The 21,160-nt window shown below is 39.8% G+C and overlaps 1 protein-coding gene across 4 annotated transcripts in view; it reads right to left on the bottom strand.

Moving 5' to 3' along the window:
- Positions 1-21,160, bottom strand: part of ubr5 (ubiquitin protein ligase E3 component n-recognin 5) — an 85,131-nt gene that overhangs the window by 41,762 nt on the left and 22,209 nt on the right. For all 4 annotated transcript variants that reach the window (XM_069657066.1, XM_069657067.1, XM_069657068.1 and 1 more), the window contains exons 5-20: positions 15,910-16,029; positions 15,019-15,295; positions 14,683-14,842; positions 14,347-14,496; positions 13,376-13,587; positions 12,981-13,097; positions 12,734-12,844; positions 12,394-12,548; positions 10,666-10,783; positions 10,298-10,482; positions 4,325-4,434; positions 1,226-1,338; positions 913-1,059; positions 665-776; positions 390-544; positions 83-280 (exon numbers count right to left, since the gene is read on the bottom strand). In XM_069657066.1, coding sequence (XP_069513167.1) covers positions 83-280; positions 390-544; positions 665-776; positions 913-1,059; positions 1,226-1,338; positions 4,325-4,434; positions 10,298-10,482; positions 10,666-10,783; positions 12,394-12,548; positions 12,734-12,844; positions 12,981-13,097; positions 13,376-13,587; positions 14,347-14,496; positions 14,683-14,842; positions 15,019-15,295; positions 15,910-16,029 — 2,440 coding nt within the window. The remainder of the gene's footprint in view (positions 1-82; positions 281-389; positions 545-664; positions 777-912; positions 1,060-1,225; positions 1,339-4,324; positions 4,435-10,297; positions 10,483-10,665; positions 10,784-12,393; positions 12,549-12,733; positions 12,845-12,980; positions 13,098-13,375; positions 13,588-14,346; positions 14,497-14,682; positions 14,843-15,018; positions 15,296-15,909; positions 16,030-21,160) is intronic.

Here is a 21,160-nt window from a genome sequence, read left to right as displayed (position 1 = left end):
AGAGTACTGTTGAGGTAACACTAAATTCATCTATGTGTTGTATATTTTGAGTCTTCTTTGCACTGTATAAGGTCATGTTTACCTCAACAGCCATAATAATAATAGCAGCTTTCTTTTTAATTGTGGAGTTAGAAGGGAGATTTGCCAGAGAGTGCACCCCCATTCCCAGGCTGTTTATAGGAGGAAGGTCCAGCCAATCAGGATCTCGAATTCCACCCATACAGTCCTTAGCCATTGGATAGATTGTGCCATTTCCATCTCGAAGGATAATGGGAGATTCCTACAGAAAATAAAATTTCAACAATATTTGTATATAGCAAGGGTCTTTTAAATTAATAATAGGCAAAACTTCTAAAAAAATACATCACCTATTGGCGAGATTACCTCACCTGTCCTGCAGTAAAGATGGCCACATTGTGCTCATTTTGCCCAAGGAAGGCCTGGTTGCTAGTTGGGAAGTTATTCTCCTGTTCAGCTTTGCCTGTGGCCAGGTCAAAGATACAGTACCTTACCCAGTTAGCAGTTTTCAGGACTGCATGGACTCCTAGAAGATGGAGATATTTAAAAGGTAGGAAATACAAATCCACAGAAAACTATAGACCTCAAAAAATATATTGTTCAAGTATATGATGTGTTCAGTGTCACAAAAAAACAAAACATCCACCTTTGGAGTCAACATTCACAGCTAAAATCTCCGCCTTTTCTGGGATACAGAGCTTTTTAGGTGTTCGTTGAAAACAGTCAGGAACTTTAGGAGTCCCACCAGTTTTGACCACCTGTCAAGAGCATATTGAGTGAGACAAAACGTTTGTATAAATGTCAGGAGGATAGATCAGCACACCTGCACAAATAAATTAATTTCAAACTCCAATTACCGAGATGAAACAATATTGGATCAATTTAAGTCCATACCTGCAGCTCATCAATTCTGAGGAGCCGACAGTCTTGCAATAGTGATGAAGGGTCTGAGTCATTGGGAGCAGCATTGCTTTGGTTGCTCACACTGCTTGATGTTCCTGGAAACTTCACCGCAACATATGCGCCATCCACTTTAAGCACCTAGGACATAATATAAAGGTAATAAGTTCCTGAGATGTCATATAGAAAAACACAGAGCAGTAACATCATTAATAGCATCATCTGTGAGTAGCGAGCGACTCAAACAACCCCCATCATTGATTATTTCAACATATCACTACATTTGCAAACTTTGATGTGCACCCACCTTTCCCACGGGAACATTTTTAACGTCCTCCACAAACACCACCTCCCTGAGAGGCCACTGCTCCTCATTTACTTTCTCTTCCTCTTTTGGAGCCGGGGTGGATCGCCTTCGCTCTGTAAGTTATAGAGCATGCTAACTTTAAGTAGTTTAATCACATAATATTCAAAATAAAACATATTGATGCAAATATATGGGCAGAAATAGGTGCCAGTAGAAACAAGGGGTGGTCGAGATTTTTTAGAAATTAATGAGTTCATTGGTGCAAAATAGTAATAAAAATAAGGGTTGGTGGTAGTGAGCCACGTGTGAAGGAGGCTCGTCGTTTAAGACTTAAGGGCTAACCGTGATTGATAAGTGACACCATAACTACACAGCTGCACTTAAAAGCTTTTAAAGTAGTGGCATAAGAAGGTCCATATTTAACACAGATCTCTGTATGAGTCGCATTTCTCTGATGAGCATGTGTAGAGACTGCTTGCGAGAGGTAGCCTTCAGCAGGGGCACAGCGCAAGGAGAGGATTCTCAGTAATCATTCAATCTTGGATCTTGGACAGATAAAATAAGAAATGTTATAGAATTAGTGTCCAAATATACTTGGGAAAACACTGCTGTGGGTGTTCTGATGGTGGAGGAAGTAAATCTCTCTCATGTGTGCACTACTACCAAAACGTGTTTTATCCCGGTAATGACGGTATTTCAAAATCCATGTCATGGAAGTAGAAACCTAGTGGAAACAGAATTTAAATAATTAAGATTTTAATTCGAATTGCTCAACTTGAATAATTGAATTCAAAATTTGAATCACATTTAAATTGAATATATTAGTTTGAAACTGAATTCCAATATTTTTGAAACTGAATGCAATATTCTGAAATTGAGTTCAGATTATCGGAAAATCCTAATTCCATACTCAATTTTCACATTTGAAATTCAGTTCTCACAGTTCAATTTAAGTTCTTGAAATTCAATTTCAGTTTACTCTAACACACATCGGTTGATGAGGAAGAGCAACTGAGTGCTAATTCACAGCACTCCTTTTTGGCCAATCAGCCAATTGTGTTTTTTTACATTTCAAATTGTGTAATTCAAATTTAGAATTAAATTTTTCAAGTTGAGCAATTCAAATAAAAAGTATTCAAATTCAGTTTCTACAGACATACAGTCCCCTCCAAAACTATTGGAACAGCGAGGCCCATTCCTTTATTTTTGCTGTACACTGAAAACATTTAGATTTGACATCAAAAGATGAATATGAGATAAGAGATCAGTATTTCAGCTTTTATTTCCAGGTATTTACATCTAGATCTATTACAAAACTTAGAAGATAGCATCATTTGTAATGGAACACCAAATTTATAGATGAGCAAAAGTTTAGGAACTGACTTCAAATAGATTAGTTTACCCACTTTTGCATTCTTCTTTTGTGATGCCTTTCCAGGCTTTCACCGGAGCCTCTTTCAGTTGTTGTTTGTTTTGGGGGTTTCTCCCTTCAGTCTCATCTTTAGCAGGTAAAATGCATGTTCAATAGGGTTTAAGTCTGGAGATTGACTTGGCCAGTCTAAAACCTTCCACTTCTTTGCCCTGATGAACTCCTTGGTTGTTCTGGCAGTGTGTTTTGGGTCGTTGTCTTGCTACATGATGAAGGATCTCCCGATCAGTTTGGTTGCATCTCTCTTTAAATTGGCAGACAAAATGTTTCTGTAGACTTCTGAGTTCATTTTGCTGCTGCCATCATGTGTTACATCATCAATGAAGATCAATGAGCTCGTCCCAGAAGAAGCAATGCAAGCCTAAACCATGACATTACCTCAACTGTGTTTCACAGATGAGCTTGTGTGTTTGGGATCACGAGCAGATCCTTACTTTCTCCACACATTAGCATTTCTTTGGTAAAGGTTCATCTTTGTCTCATCAGTCCATAAAACTTTGCCCCAGAAGTTTTGAGCCTTGTCTCTGTACTTTTTGGCAAATTCCAATCTGGCCTTCCTATTCTTGTTGCTAATGAGTGGTTTGCATCTTCTGGTGTAGCCTCTGTACTTTTGTTTATGCATGGTGGCTTGTGATACTTTTACTCCTGCCCTCTGGAGGTTATTGGTGATGTCACTGACAGTTATTTTAGGGTTTTTCTTGACAGGCCTCACAATGTTTCTGTCATCAATTGCTGATGTTTTCCTTGGTCTACCGGTTCAACGTCTGTTGCTCAGTAAACCAGTGGATTCTTTCTTCTTGAGGACATTCCAAATGGTTGTACTGGCTATGGCCAATGTTTGTGCAATGGCTTTGACTGATTTTCCATTTTCTCTCAGCTACAAAATTGCTTGTTTTTCTCCCATAGACAGCTCTCTGGTCTTCATATTGGTACATACACCTTTTTAACTATAAATGCAGTCTGTACAGGCAAAACCCAAAGCTGAAACTGAGAGTAGACATTCAGTGCTATTCATTTTTTAAATAATCAGTGTGATAGGACACACCTGAGCAATGAAAAACACTTGTTAGTCACATGTTCCAATAATTTTGCTCACTTGAACAATGGGTGGGTTCAAACAAAAGATGCTATCTTCTAAGTTTTTTAACAGATCTAGATGTAAATACCTGGAAATAAAAGCTGAATTACTGATCTATATCTCATATATAGCAAAAATAAAGGAATGGGCCTCGCTGTTCCAATAGTTTTGGAGGGGACTGTATTTCTGCCCACACAAACACGTGAAAAAAAAAGAGAGCTACACAAAGTCACACAAAAATGTCACAGCCTAGCATTAAACAGCCATGTGACAAGGTCCTTGATTTTATGTATTATTAAATTCTATTCAATTATGCTATGCAGTAAGACAGACAGATGAAGTAGTAAAAATGTGTGTGAATGCCCCTGCTGCCATAATTATCTATTTTGTGCATCCAGTACATGAATTTCTGTGCGCTGGTCATTATTTACGGTCTGACTAGCAACTTATGATAATTAGGATTGAGTTGAGTTGGAGGGAAGATTTTACAACCAAAGATTTTTGGTTAAAAAAAATAGGGCAAAAGATCTTGAGTGTTTTTGAGAGAACTAGAGCTTGAGAGTGAAAGATAGCAAGAGAGAAGCTAACATACTGTAGGGCAGTGAGGCACTGCTAGCAATGGAAGAGGTATCACTGCAGGTAGAAGCTGGGGAGGGAGGAGGACCCATCTCAGTCTTCACAAGCTCTGGCTTGCTTTCCGTCCTATGGGATAATACCAAGATAGAAAGATGAATTTCAAATTAAGATATTCAGCATAGACTACACTCTGTCAAAAAAAATACATCAAAAGGAATAAAAGAAATCAAAATGCATAAATGAAACATAATGGATGTCCCCCAATTCAGTATCTAAATAAAAAAAATTTAAAACCCACAAAAAAACAAGAAAATGACATTCAGTGGCCGTGTTAAGCACAGATCGTCATATCACATTACATCTCATGATCATCCACAGAGCACGTTGCTACGTGACGTACAGAAAAGGACGAAACAACTGAACATCAAATATCATCGTGATCTCCACCCATCATTTCCAGATAGGGACCCCTTAGTGTTATTATAAACTCTGTAAATAAGCTGTTCAAAAGAAGGTATCCTAGCCAGCTCATCTCTCCATTCCCTGAAGCTGATTTTATCTTTTGACTACCAATGCCTCAGAACTATCCTGCTCCCCATTACAAGGGTTAGTTTCAACCAAGAACACACTTTTGATGACAAGTTAGCCTCCACTGGTAAGATACCCAAAATGCATAATGCTTGAACCTTAATGAACACTGTTTTCAGTATGTCGTTAAGACATTTGACAATAGCTGATCAAAAGTCCTGCACCATTTCACATTCATATAGCATATGGATCAACATGCTCCATTCTTTATTGAATCTCCAACAGCTATTATCCTCCCTAAGCCCCAACCTTGACAGTTTTGAAGGAGTCCAAGAATTCCTATTCACTATATTAAATATAAATTTGGCGTGTATGCATGTCTCGGGCTATGGAGAACCATGACTGTACCCTTTTTACCCAGGCCTCCCTGTGAATAGTGGTTCCTATATCTTTTTTCCCATGCAAGTTTAACGCCCTCATAGTTTGGGAATTGGTGTTTTCGAAGCTCTTTATAAAATCTGGATGTCCCTCCTCTAAGCTTCCAACTCGATAGCTATAACTCCTGAATGCAAGTAGCGGGGAATATTTTTGTTTCTGCAGTTATTATGCACCTTTGCATTTGAAGAAACTTACAAAAATCTGTATTTAGACACCAGCTGTTCAAGAGAGTAAATGTTTCCCGTCAAACAGATCTTTCATTAACATTACTCCTGCTCTCACCCAGTTTTCCCACAAGTTTTCAATAACTTAGTATACTATATGGATGATCCGTTGGTACAATAAGGATTCAACTTACAGGTCTGATGAGCTCTTCTCCAGCTATCACAAGCCATCACATGGTTTCTAAAAAGGTATGTCTCCTCCTGTCTGAGTAAGGGAAGCTTGTATTGAGAAGGGTTCCACCAGCTCTTTATCTATTGCCATCCATAGAGGAGCACAGGTTTCTGGTAGGTTTGATTAAGATAGCTGACTGAGTGAGATGTAATGGTACCAATCTAATTTTGGGCCTCCCAGCCCACCTTCCTTAGTTTGTTGGAAGAGAATGTGCTGTAAAAAAATCTGACCAAGCCAGTCCCTCTGTAGCTTTTTAGAATCTTCTGAATCCACATGTGCCCCCTGCTGGAGAGCTGTCTGTTTTGCTTTTCATATCGAAAGGTTCAACTGAATGACCTGTGCCCCCTCAAACATGGAATGTGAAGGTTAGCCCTTATTTTGTATGTACTTGTACCCTAATAGTTGTGCATATCAGATAGTTTAGTATAGTGAAGTCCAATGTAATGTCCTTTTTAAGTCAACCTTAACATTAGCCACACCAAATGTATAAAGTAGGCCAGTGCAACGGGTACAGCATGGCATATGAGATGTCCTTCATTGTTCGGAGTTGACGATTGACTTCATCATTTTTATGGGGTTCTGTACTATATCTTTAAGTCTTGTCTTAGGTATATGTACCGGCCCTGACATTCAACACTTCACTTCTCATGGGCAGCTTGTAGCGCCGCATCCTTGCGCTGAAATGAAAGAATTTGGCCAGAATATGCAGACTATACCTTGCTTCTGGGTTTGGCTTAGGTTGACACCTGTGGGCTTTATGGATCTGAAATCCTCCATCAATGTGCAAACCAAGTCCTTCCACCAACAATGTACACACAAATGCGCCCACGTCTCTTTTCTCTGAGTTTTCCAAAACACCAACTATACGGACATTGTTAAAGCATCCTGCATCCTCAAACTATGTCACCCTTTCCTGAAGTTGTACCACATTTTTCACAACTTCACACAAGTTACCGTTTACTCTTTTGTGTTGCATCCTTCATCCAAAGAGGAGATGCGGGTTTCAGCCTCTGTAATTCTATTCCCGAACTGTAGTCTGGAGGGAATCAATACCCCTTTTCATTCCACCTACACCAGTCGTGATTTCCTGCGGCATGGTCTTGATGGTCTTGATGCTAGCTAGCTCTGTAGCTGCATCAAACCGGGTCTTCCCGGTAGCTACTGATTCTTCATCTTCCTTCCTTTTCCCCTGCGTGGATTGTCTCATCACCTGGCATTGTCTCAAGTCGTTCAAATCAATGTTAGACTTTCATAAATGCACTGTCTTACTTTTAGAGGGGTATTTAGTGTTTAGCTCTGTGGAGCTCCTCGCTACGCAGCCATGCCAGGACGCAGTCCCACACGACCTCCCTCAATTCAGCATCTTGATAAAACAAGGTCTCACAGGTTTGACGCATATCACCTACTTTTCCCTGTGGGATAAGAATATGTCCAATTTCAAATGTAAAGATAAAGTCAGCTTTTCCATCCTCCATTGTCAGATGTATACATACTATGCCTTCATACTAGGGATGGGCACTTCCAGTGATATCAATATTTGAGGAATCTTATTACCTTACGAGCAAGTAATTCGAGTACTCTCGAGCAAATTATATATTTTTTTACTGTTAAAAAAAGACATACTTCGGAAACTGACCTCCCGGCCCGGAAATAGTAGGCTATATGCCTCTAAGAGAGCACAACCTTAACGGGCCCTTCAATTGCATTTATTGAACAACTGTAACAGGCCCTTCAATTAACGTTGTAACGTCACAGCAGTAGCGGACTGTATGGACCTCCGGTCTGTGTTGCTTATCACCTAACTTTAAATCAACAGCATACATTCCAAGTTAAAATAAATATTAAATTAACATCACTCAATGATGAGCCGTGAATAATACGTTCAACTTAATGATGATGATAATAAAAATAGGCTTACTGAGCAAACTAACGCTTTCATTACTAACGCATACATTTTTTCCACTCTCGTAGCTGTTGTCCGGAGTGATGGTTGTACTTATGCTCAACAAACGCCTTCAGCTCACGGAAGCCTTCTCCTTCCACAACACTTCATGGGAGCATATCTCCAGTCACCATTTTTGTTACTGGAGGCTAATCTTCTCCGCTCTGGTATAATCACAACAATGTGTGCTAACAGGGCTAGCAAATGATTGTGTGTCTCCGCTGGCTTCTCCTTGTGCTTTAAGCGCATGTGGTTAAGCAAACAAATCAAACAAGTATTTCTTTGATACACAAGTTTAACACCACACAAGTTTAATACCCCTCACTTTACCATACATGGTGGAGCAACACGTTTCTTAAAAAAAAAAAAACATTCTTACATTACTTATAAAGTATGTCGTCTACCATTTTTAACTATTTTCATTAAAAAGTTTTATCAGCGTGACCAGCCCTGGGATTTTTAGTGCAGGCCTAGCACCATCTTGACTGGCTGACTCGGGTCTTGGCTGGGCAGTGGATCTCTGCTCACAGGAACCCCAGAGTGCCCCACAATTACCCATGTAGAACTGTGGTCAGATATGGAACTGTAGCAAGCCCCAAAGTTAACAGTCATAGGGGCAAAAAATAAATCTGCAGAAATAAACACGCCCCTGACCGTAGTCTGGTTTACCCACACCTTGGCGGGCCATAGCAAGGGTACGAGGTTCCACCAAAACTGAGAGTCATAGTTTTTGTCAAATATTCTAAATACATATATTTAAATACACCTAGGCTTAAGACATTGAAACTTTCACAACTCCCCATACTTCATGTTGCCATACAACTCTTGTGTTAATTCTAAGTCCACTCAAATGCCATCCATTTTGGTCACAACTTTGTGGAGTTATCCATAGGGTCGTTGTCCTGAGGGACTTCTTTGTTATGACTCTCCTAACCAGACTTGTGGAGGGCCCCAAATATTTTTCTGAGGTCTTGGCTAAGGTGCTTTTTCCTCTTTTGTATTGAGCACAAAAAGCACTGTCACTAATTACATGCCCTTAAATACTGATGAAGTCCCCACTAAAACTTAAGTGCATTCCTAATTATCTTTAAATTGTGACAATTGGCCTATTAGAGGCTTTCAAATGTAATTCCGTTAATTTCTGGAATCTTTCAGAAAGAGACAGTGAACATGATGTATTTTGACCCACAGATAATTTGTTCTAATAAACAATTGTTCAAATAATATATGTTTTTTGGCTATATAAAAAAATTATATCTCGAAAATAGAGCAGATACCCAATTGACTTGCCATAAGAAACCATGGGAAAAGGGTTTAGTTATGAAAAATTTAGTTTGAATATCTTGAATGTAGTATTTAAAAATAAGGCCTCAAATGTGAGTCTTGTCAATACCCTAAATTTTGTCTCTGTTCAATATCTTAGGCTAGTGGTTCTAAAGTACAAAGATAAGTGGGGACCAGCGGCCGCCTTGTCTTTCTCCTCTTTCGAGTGTAAAGGATTTGAATACGTGACCATTAATTTTGATTCTTGCTGTGGGGTTGTCATGGAGCCTTAAAATGGTTTATCTTTAATTCATTAAACTCAATTTCTTACAAAACTTCATAAAGATATTGCCAGGTGACAGAATCTGAATATTATCCGTTATATGCAATGTGCTCCTTATGTTATCCTATGAATGGTGCATGTGTATGAATACTGTCTGATTGTTGTGAATGAAACTAGGGACAAGTTATTTCATCCTCCTAGCCATTACAGAAGTGTATATATGAACAATTTCATTCAATGTTGAAATCAACCCCTACTGCCTATATGATCCACACTCAATCTTATCTTTTTCCCTCCTTAGGTATTAGGCATATGACAGGCTCTTTCCAAGTATCAGGGGTCTCTGCTTATTGAAGTGCCCAGTTGTATGTGGTTAGTAACATAGGTATGAGTTACGTTTTGAATACTTTGTAACACTCAGCTGTACAAAGGTCAGTTCTTGGTAATATGTTCGGAATTTGTCTATTAATTGTCTTTGTTAATTCTTTATCAGTTATTTCTGCAACAAGGACACTATTCTGATCTTCAGTTATAACTGGTTATTGTAGGGCCTCCAAAAACAAAGACAATCTGGTCCTCATCCCTGGTTGTAGTAGAGTAAAGTCATTTGTTTAAAGATTCAAAGACTGCCTGGATCTTATCCTGTCTGCTCTCTATGGTATTTTTGTGGAAATCTACTTATTGTTTTCCTGGCCAATACTTTTGTAAATTTAGAGCCATTCTCATGGTAGAATGAACGAACCTTTAGCAGCTTTTACTGATTTTGCAATTCAAGTAATAATCTAGTAATATTAACTTAGCTCCTTTACAAATTCACTTCTAAATTTCTGATGTTTTTCAGCTGTCCGCCATATTTCTTAATATAAGCATACGGCTATGCGCCTTATGATTCTGTCATCCTCATTAACTTTTAATACTTAGTAGGGTTTATTTACTAATTATTATATATATAATATAATAATTCTGTGGGTCAATACAGCCTGAAATTCATGTTTTTATTCTACAGCTGTCTAACAAAATTTTAGAAGTGGCAAACAAAAAAAGACAACAAACCTATCCGCCAGGGTGGCAGGTGACAATTATATTTCCTGATTCTGACCCAAAAATGTGAGGCTTTTTTTCAAAAAATGATTACTTACTTAATTTCCTGGGTCTTAGTGGTCTTGTCCATGTTCTTTAGGCTCTCTGGTGAGCGTAGCTGGAATCTGCAACTGTCATTCATGTTCCAGACAGATTCCAAAAGGACTCCTACTTTGGGAATCCCAGCATTGACAGAGAAGGCCACTGCACCAGCATGGTAGAGGGGGTTATTTCTCAAACACACCTAAGGAGGAAACATGTACATTTCTTTTACAATTACTTCAAGGCTTATATTGAGTTTATACCATTTTCAAAGCTAAGAAAAACATCTAGAATATAAACTCAGAGCAGATATTATGTTATTTAGAAAAGCTTGATAACTTAATATGAAGCAGGCTAAAGCCTGCAATGAAAACTTTTGTCCTACCTGTGTCCCCACAGTGATGTTAGGTATTGAGGAGATGCCAGCACTGGACTTTGGCTTTTTGTTTTTGGCTCTCGCCTTTTCAAGCATCTTCTTCCGTTGACTAAAAGGCACAACACCCCTGCAGACAGATGCAAGCAGTAAATTGGGAATGTTCCAATGACATTTTTACTGTTCCCAAATAAACTCTTTTCCCTTTGAATTCTCCTTTTGACCTGACATTTAGCAAAGGCTTGACATTGGTGTCTTTGTCAATTCTTTTAGCTTGCAACATGTCCCCATTGTATATCTCAGAAGAAGAGGGGCAAACGTGCAATGTGATATGACAGTTTATACCACAGCAACTGTATACATCATGGTAAGCAATTATCTTGTAACCATCTTATCTTGTGTTTCTTCTATGCATCTATTCATCTAATTTCAGTCCATTGCGCAAAAACCAAGACATGACCAAAATAGCTGCAAGTTGGTTACATTTCAGCTTTCTTAGCACTACTAAGCAAACGATTCTGTTAAATGCCACATATCTGTTAAATGGCACACTTATATCCTGTAACAATAATTTCAAGTGCTACAGGTTTTAAGATTAACATTTGGGTTAACTTCTCCTGTTCTGTACTTCAGTAACCTTCTCCGTGTCCAACCAAATCATGTTATCTTGCAAGGCAGCTGGAGGCAGCTAGATTTGGGAACCAAAAAACTAAAGACATCACTGTCAAATCACTTATGTTCAAACAAAGGTTTATGAGTAACTGTTGAAAACAACAGAAGCCTTTAGCAGACTTGTATCCATACATTTTATTTACTCTGGTTTCCCATGATAACAAGTAATTTTCCAGTTGTTTTCTCGTTATCTCAGGATAATAAACCTGGTTTTCTCATTATTACAGATACATTTAGCTCATTATCTAGAGAAATAACGAAGCTGGTTTTCTCATGTTCATGGGATAATTTTCCAGCAATCTAGAAAACAAAACAATGGGTTGCTCACTGTGATATTACAGACCACGACATGCCGTGCTGCCATTGGCCACACTAATGAGGTAAGTTAAGCCTGTTTCTATGTTTGTTTTGTGCTTTTGCAACTCTGGGGATACGAGTTATAATCATCTGACATTATGGTGGTTATCTCGAGATAATGTGATAAATGAGTTGAGATCTCAAGAAAAAAACTGGCAATTAAATCAAACTGAGTAAAACTGAGTAAAAAAATTTATAAAAAATACACATATGGATGTATGTCCGGTAAGGGCTTCTGTAGGATTTACATCCATATGTCAAAATAAAAACTGTTAACAATAAAATTCTAATTTATACTGTATCTTAAAATAAAACATTAAATTAAAAAAAACAGACTTAAATCTAACTTTTCACAGCAATTAAGGACCACTCAAAATTGTAGTCATGTACAAATTATTTCTGGCAAAAGTGGGGGATGAGGGCCCTCTTTGCAAAAAGTGTTGCACAATTTTGTGCACAAAATTATTCTGAATGTCGCTTGGTTCGTGTGCATTATGAATGAGTCTTGATTGAATTTGAATTTTATCTACCTGGGCCAGTCTATGTACGGGAAACATTACACCTAATAATATGCAAGGACAGAATATTTTCCATATGATTTTGTTGATCCCTCTTGTTAAACTTACAAGAGTGCCAATTTTATTATTAAAATCAAAAAGGATTACAGTCCCATTCAATGTTGTTTCATAGAAAAGATGTATTTCTTCTCACCACCAGAAGAGGCTATTATCCAGCTGTGCACACGTGTAGAGGGCACAGCAATGCAGTGACACCATACGTTCCCCCTGCAGCTCAGGGAAAGCCTGAGCACTGTGCTCCAACTTAGAGGCCACTGTACTAAGTGTGTCATCTACCCAGGTTGCCACCTATGTCACACAAACATGGGTTAATGAACAAGTCATTACATAAAAATGTAAACCTGTAACTATACAAGAATTTGGTTAATCGATTAAAATCTTATGGTACACAACTTACTCAACAGCAAATAGTGCTACGAAAAAACCAATCTGTGCACAATTTTGTGTGTTAAAAAGGAGAAATAATAATCCACCTTGTTGGCCTCTGTAGCCACAGTGGCTCTGATGCTATTGGCAGATAATAAGGTAATCTTCTCATTAGCCAGGCCTAGGAAGGACACGCGTGGGTGATGAATGGAAGGATTCTTGTGGGACAAATGAAAGAAAAGTTAGCGATACTAGCTCTCCAACATGCTGTAACAGACAGATGCATATTGTATTTCATTATAAAATACAGCACAGCCTTTTGTCAATTCTATTCACACAGGTTGAATTCTCTACCTGTGCATTCCTGTAGGGCTCAGGTTCGTTCCACTTCCACTGATAAAGTTCTCCTTTGGAGCTGACAGCCACTAGCTCAGAGAACATGGCTCCGATGCTCACAAACTTCACACCATCCTGGAAAGCAAGTTAAGGATCTCAGTAGATGTCAAATAAATCAAAAATAAGGTCTAAATCTCTGATGAACTGAATTGTCACTACAGGACTACCATGCAGTTGCAGACACATCACAAGATAATCAAAGGAAAAGTAGAATTAAACAAAATTTCACTTGCAATGTCACTGGCAAGGTTTGTATTTCTGCCATATATCTTTATAAATGTAACACAAATACATTTCTTAATTTATATAAGCACCTCAGACATTAAATCAACCTCTGTTGGGGTTCGCCCTACCTTGTCAGGCCACCACTGAAGCTCCTCTCCCAAGGAAACAGGGCTCTGGACTGGGATGCTCTTCTTGTCCAAGCTGGGCTCACCCTCCCGGCTGGTGGAGCCTCTCTCTGTGTCAAATGAGGCTCCATCCAACCAACGGCGTTCGCGTAACCTCAGTACAGACTCACGCTCACGCAACAGCTCTGAGTCTCGCTCTAAGGGAAGAAGGAGAACTGGTATGCAATAAGGTCACACCAGTGGGACAGAAGTAAGCCACTCTCTGGGAAAGACCCGTCAACATAGTTTTAAGAATAGAGAGAGAGATAGATTCTTTAGAATCACTGTAATGCAAATAAAAATTGCAGTACAGAAGATTGAGAGGGAGTCTAAATTACAGGCGAGTGAGTCAGTTGCGGGCTCATGTGAAAAATGTGACGTACAGGAAGAAGTGAATAGACAGAAACAGGCATGCATATGGGCTACACGTGGGCTAGGTACGTTTTTAGATTACACTGGCTCAAAGGTTCCTTGTCAAGATAGGTGGGCCTAGCGGGCCTTTCTCAGAGAGCTCACAGTATGTACTACAGCCATGCAGCATTCAACACCAAACATATATAGTCTGTAAAGCATGACCTCCAATCAGCCTAAAACAATCTGAAGAAAAAATGTCCCAAGCAAACAAGCTGAACCCTTGTATGTCATTAATACTGTATTTGTTTAAAACCTATACTACAGCTAAGCTTGCATTGAGCAGAAGGGAAAAAAATCCTTGTTAACAGTGTTTTGTGTTTTTTTTTACTTAAGCCCTACAGTTGTCATTTTAGAAAAAATAATAATAATAAAAAAACAGCTTTGCTTCTAAGACAACGCCTGTCTCACTCAAAGCTATTAAAGCTCCATCCACAGACCCAAAGCTGTCACCAGAGTTGTAACCACAGCCCCTGTATCACCCTGCCTTCCCTCTTCTAGTGAGAGAAGCAATGATGAGTTACCTCTGGAGGATCCCAGGCGAGATAGGGAGGAGCGTCTAAAAGAGGGGTAGCCAAAGTAGCTGATGTCCTCTGAGAACATGGCATCAGCATCAATAATCACGCTGGGATGAGCTGAGTGAATGTCTGCATCTAACAGGGACATCAGGTCCTCTGAACAGGACAAAGGCACAAAAGGTTGCATTGTTAGAGAATATATATATATATATATTAAAAAAAAAAAAAACATGATTCTTTCTCTGATTTTGTATAATATTTTCTAGGTCATAACAATGTTCATCACTTTATGAAAGCAACTTTCCCATCTGTCCCCATTTAAAAAAAATTTTTTTGCCAAACCTCCAGGGAGGTAAGACTCGCTAGCAGTGTCATCTCCATCATCTCCATCTTCATCATCCCGGCTCAGCAGGTTGTTGACTGCAAGGTTCACATCCAGGTTGGTCCTCTGGAGTTCCCTTATGATAACACTCCTGGACTTCCCTTGAAGAACGACCTGGGCCTGTAGGAAAAGTTTAAGAACAATGAAAACTTTTTGTATTTAAACCTACTTGTGACTGTTGATTAGCAAGTAAATGTGAACTTTTAACTGTACAATCTGTTTCAGTATGGAAAGGGTTGAAATAAAAATTACAACAATGGCTTTGCGAAGATGCAGGCATGCTAAGAAATCCGTACCTGAGTAATTAGTTCTTCAGGAATGACAGAAGCTGGTATGACTGGCTGAGGCTGGCTACCTAGAAGGCCTGAGCCACGATCCCTTCCTGTACGGATCACCCTGGTTTGCCGACGGGAATCACGGGCTGTTGTTGAAGACCTTCCCGATGAGCCTCCACCTCCACCTCCTCCTCCACCTCCACCTCCACCACTGCTGCCACCTCCTGCTCCACTTCCCCCTGCTCCTCCTCCACTTCCACCTCCTCCACCACCATTTACGCCAGAGCTCCAGCGACTCCTGTTACATATAAGGCAAGGCCATGGTCAGAGACGACTGCCACGTGCACCATCTGACTAACAGAGCAGACTGAAAACATGCAGTTATCTAAGCACCAAGCGTTTCAGCACTAATGACATCAGAGAAAGGGAAATTCAGCATCATCATCCTATTTTAAATCAGATGCTATAAGAAATAAGGTTTATGTATCAAATGTACTAAGTACATATTTTGGATTTCAGAAATACCAATTCTTTGTAGCTTAACATCTAAATGTAAGGGGGCACATTTAGAGGCTTACCCTCATTGTATTCACTTCTGCACAACTTCAATAACATGGGCCACAAGAACAATATTTTCAAAGGGGCATCAATTCTCCAGTGATTGACTGCAACAAAAGTCCTTGTATTAGACTGCATATTGCAAATTTAGTGGAGTGGGAAAAAATGGCCATTCTTTTGATGAATTTAATTTGGTAGACACATGTATAAAATCTATTTTAAGCACTCTAAAGTTATTTGGAATGATGAATTTAGCTGGGAATACACCCCTAACTTGCAGCATATTTGGTGCTCTGCTTAAAACAATGTAAATTCCCAGGAATGTTTGTCTCTGTCAACCCTGCCAGAACTTACCCAAGGGTGTTGCCTGCCAGTCTGCCAAGTGTGTCAGAGCCAGACAGGAACCAGGGTGGATCACTAGTCCTGCCTGGCCTGGAGCTCCTTCCTGTCCCTGAACCACTGCTCAACTTTGAACTGGAAACAAAAGATGGGAGATCAGTTACAAACCTACAGAAGTCCCACACAGGACCAAATACTTCCTTTTATTACCTGGGCAGAAAATAAATGTACTCCAGGTACATCTAAAATTATAACACTTGGTTCACAATAAATTTTATTTACTTAATATATGATACTTTGCAAGAGGAGGGGGTATTTTGGAGACTAGCATGGCAACACCCTTTGGAATCAGAATTGGCTGCAACTCATTCCTCCTTCAAGACTTTCCTTTAAAAAGTCCTTGGGGTTTGGGGGCTGCAACTGCTTGCTCCTATTTAAAGATTTCTTAAAATAGAACGCCTTAACCAATAGCAGTAGACAGTTTGAATAAATGGGAACATTTTGTTTCCTAAAACAGAGACTAAAAAACACTGAATTCAAATATTCAAGCAATATAATACAAATGACATGTAGTTATACGAAACCATACTTACCATACAGACTCAATTAGGGATGCACGATATTGGTGAAAACGTATATTGCGATATTTTTTTTCTGTAATATATTGTGATAGAAAAAAACTATATATACAGTATATATACAGTATATATACAGTATATATATATATATAAATGTGTTATATTTATAATGTACATTTTTTATGTGCATGTGTATTTTTTTAATACTTAAAACCCCAATTCTGGTTTTACCAATTGTGGTTCAGCCCCTTCTGCCACCACTCTGACATCCGCATGGAAAAAAGGAAGAGACTGCAGTTTATGTAATCATGTAACATTTATGTAATCAACCATTTCTAACAATGTTCAAATGTATATTTATCAGCAGGACCAGCCCCATGACCGAACCTTTTTAGAGAAAAGCTAACTGTGTTGTACTGCATGCCTACTCAGACACTGACTCTGCACTGCAAAGGAGCCACTATGGGATACATTCCGCAGCACATACACTCCGCTCATTTGCATACGTACACACAGGGGTACCTAGCACATGGCTGAGGTGGCGCTGATAACGTGAATACACTCACTCGAAAAGGCACCTCTCATAACTGAATGCCTCAATCATTCAGCTGACATTATCTGCTGCATCACATTCTTGTTTACAGGCAGGTGACACACAGACTCTGTACGCATAGCAGTCAGTTCTCTGTTTGTGCTCTGTTGATGGGCTGCATTATTGTTCCACATTATTGTTCCACAAGGTTCTGTGCTCAGACAGATTCTTTTCACCTTATATATGCTTCCTCTGTGTAATATCACTCATCATTAAACCCAGATGAAACTAGAGATGGGCGATATGACCGAAAATGTATATCAGTTTTTTTTTACAGTAATGGTATTACAAAATGAAAATGGGCACTGCAATCAAAACATGATTGTAGCTCTCTTTTTTCTACTGTCAATGTAAGGGAACATATCTTAGCAGAGAAAACATTATTTTAAAGAAACTAATGTGTCATTTGTGGAAAAATAGGAATGAAATGAGGTAAAGGCCTTCATGCGTATTGGGAGGTGGAGCCTGCCCTGTTTGGAGCTAAGTGAACTGCAGTGTTTCCCACACGAATGCAATGCTATACCAGCAGTACGTACTGATTTGACCAAAAGCGCTGGAACATCACAACCACAGTTAAAATAGCGAACAGCTGCAGCATTCCAGCAGAAAGGGGGCCTATAGCTAAAGAAGCGGTGGTTTGGTTTGTACAAACCCGGAAACTGGTGCCTGGCAGCATACTGCAAAAGGAATTTGAAAAGCTTCTCCATACTACATACTACCGCTGAACACAGTATGCAGCATGCAGTATGTAGTATATAGTATATAGTATCCGATTTTGAACACAGTAACAGACTTTACTTGGGCGCCCATAATTACGGCCGCCCAAGTATGTTTGGCGGACCATTTAAGCATTTTTTTATCCATCCGAGAGATCGACGCCACCCACGATCGATTAAATAGTGGCACTGGGCAATCTAGCCCCTCCCCTACCTGTTCGTTCTGATATCGCGGGGAGGTTTCACCTACTGAAAGTCACACATGCTCTGCAAAGAAACAGAGAGAGAGACACACGTATTGCATTGAAGTGCAAATGGTGGATATTACTTTGGGCTGACCCGAATGCTTCAAAGCTTTAATCGTTGCCATGGTAATCAACAGCAAAAATCAGGATTCTAATTCTTTTCCCTTGTTAACCACAGGCATTAGGAGACGAGCAGTGTGTGTTTCTCATGCTCTGTACCTAGCTCAATGGGTCGCGATCTGTGCATATTTCTGCATACAATTACTATAAAGTATAAACTACGTCCCAACACGCTGTGAATGACACGAGCAGGAGCTGTAACCTCCGATCAGGTCATCATAGTTTATAATAATGCAGCGTAGGGAGAACATGGATGTTTTATAACGTTTATCTGTGCGTGCAGATCTTTCTGTCTGTCACTGTTAACAGAGACTCCAGTCTGCTATGTAGTTCATATATTTCAGTGATAAACCACAGAGCTGTAGAGGAGCATCAGGCTTCATGATCAAACTAAGTTTTATTTCACAATATCACTTCAGCCTGTGATCACCTGCTCCTTCCCTAACTCCGTCCCTCTCTCTGTGCCAGTGCTTTTCCCCCCTCACAGCAGCGAGTCTGCATCACAGTTTTTATCATACCAACTATATTTCAGACCCGTGGGAAACACTGAACTGCATTTGTGAGCAACATTGTTCTGAGCAATAAAGAATATTTGGGGAAGTAATGCAAGACTTTCTTATTATTATCCTCATTCACTGCTCTGTCCTCTGCAGACTTCAAGATATCTGAACTTAGTATACTATACTGCTTGGTATACTGCAATTATAATATAGGGTACATTACCCTATTTAAAGAAGGTTATACTCCATTTCACCATTTGAATTGTGCTGCACTCTCCACCACACGAGTGTGTTTGTTCACAAAACTACTTCTGCCGTACCTGCACACAGCAGCCTGTCCCGCCCTTCCTCTCTCCATCTGTCTGCTCTGTTAACATTCATCATGAGCTTTACATTTACAGTCGCGTTTAGAATTTTTTCACCTGTGATTCCGTTTCCCCAGCAGCATGTGAGCCCTGTGTGAAGGAGGCTCGTCGTTCAAGACGTTCCGTGCCGAAACTAAGTAATGCTTACCCCTTACTAACCACTATCGCCGAATGACGTAACACAATGGTGATTGAGCCTATGGACAGGGTGTCTGGTGCGACTTTCATGGAAAAAGATCCCAAGCAGCGCCCAGTTAGTGGCACGTTTAACCCAGCAGTGGTAATCTGGGCCCGGATCTATTTACAGTTTTGACAAGCACATCTATCTTGACCTGCGCGGCTTTGTTTTGCCTTTGTGGCAGTGATTTGTTTGGTCCAGGAAACTGAGCTACGCATTTGTTGTAAATAGGGATGTAACGATACCTCGCAATGCAGTTAAAAATCGATATATATAAGTGACATGTCAAATCGATAAGATGAAGAGATGAATCGCAATACTATTTTTTAAACAGCAGAGGGCGCTATCTGCATTTGGCTTCTCATGTTCAACGTCACCACGTCTTTTGCGTCCGTAGCTGAATAGAGGAGTAAATAATGCAGCCCTAATATATAATACTGTGCAGCCCTTCATCAGCGCATCAGAGTCTGTAGCTGTGTCCCAATCCAGGAGTTGCATCCTGTTTTGTTACCTGCATGTCAAGTGGGAGCTGAGCATCGGCTGCTGCATCTGCCAAGGACAAGTGCAGGCTGCAGCGTATCATCCGCTCTGCAGAGAGGGTGATTGACTGCAATCTGCTGCTGCTGCTGTCACGCACAATGTCGGCTAGGTTATGTTGTCAGGGCTTTTCAGTTAAGCGAGGCAGCTTTTCAGTGAATGTATTTCCGTTATCAGCGACACCTCGCCCTGGTGTTGGTTAACGCTGTGGTCACATAAACGGACCATCCATGGAGCGGAAGTGCCCTCAGCACACACGGCGTGAGGCTGTGTGTGTCGACAGGAAGTAGGAGACTTGAGCCTTCATTTCCAAAAGTTACCGTCACCAGGCTCCTCACGCTGATTAAACATTCATTTGAACGCCACAGTTGTGTTGAATAACACGACTGCAGCCCACAGGTCTGTTTGTATTTATAAAGAAATGTGTTGCCCCACCTGAACTCTCTCTACTGTAATGCAGGTGTCTGAGTTGGTGGCCCAAGAGTGGTAAAAGTAGGGACGGGGACTTATTTTGTTTGAAGATAACAGACTTAAAAGTCCCAAATAGCCTAATAGAACGTATTTTTTCTTATCGTATCGTGAACCCAGAATCAGGATTTGTATCGAATTGTGAGTTGAGTGTATCGTTACATCCCTAGTTGTAAATCATCACACTTGACGCTACTCAGCCAATCAAATCTCAGATAAACATCGCGACTGGACCCAGTTGGTGTGTGAGAATACAGACACATGGAGGAGCCAGCCGAGAGCGGGAGAAAATAAGTCAGGGAAAAGTAGAAATGGCGTGCTCTCAAATGCTAAAAGTAGAGAACGAAAAACAGAGCTTCTAGACTTGTTACGTGACTTGTAAAAATAAACATTGTTTAGCAATTTACTTCAAGAAAAACAAGTTCAAGTTATGCGAAATAACAAATACTTAAATAAGGCCAGCTACATCTATATTAATCAGAATCTTGCATTTTAAAGTAATATTTTTAAACAAATAACTAGAGCCCGAACCAATTTATTAGTCAACCGATTTGATCAGCCGATATTCACATTTTGCAGATATATCAGTATCGGCACATGTCCTCCCATATGCTCGGTTATAAATTACTTTAATTTTGACAGTGCTGTGGGACAAAGCCATTACATCTCCTGACAAGGAGAGGGCACAGTTTTAATTTTGACAGCATGAGAGCCAAGCCCTCAGTCTTCATAACAAAATACAACTGAAGTCGTGAAATGAAACAGCCACCTCACTCGTGGTTACAACTATAAACCAGCACAAAAATGACAATTACCAATATATGCAGAACATATGTTCCAAACAGACACATTAAAAACACTTAATTTTTTTTTGCATTTTGGAACATAAATGGCAACCTTAACAACTTAAACTACTCAGTCAGCACTAGGCGGCAGGCATGATGGGAAATGAGGACGTCCGAATCCC

This window comes from Semicossyphus pulcher, unplaced genomic scaffold, assembly GCF_022749685.1.
Source record: "Semicossyphus pulcher isolate SPU_LCO1_2020_fin unplaced genomic scaffold, fSemPul1.0.p SCAF_9, whole genome shotgun sequence".
NCBI classification, from domain to species: Eukaryota; Metazoa; Chordata; class Actinopteri; order Labriformes; family Labridae; genus Semicossyphus; species Semicossyphus pulcher.
Note: the sequence above shows the minus strand (reverse complement) of the source record. Positions and strands in the feature narration are given on the sequence as shown.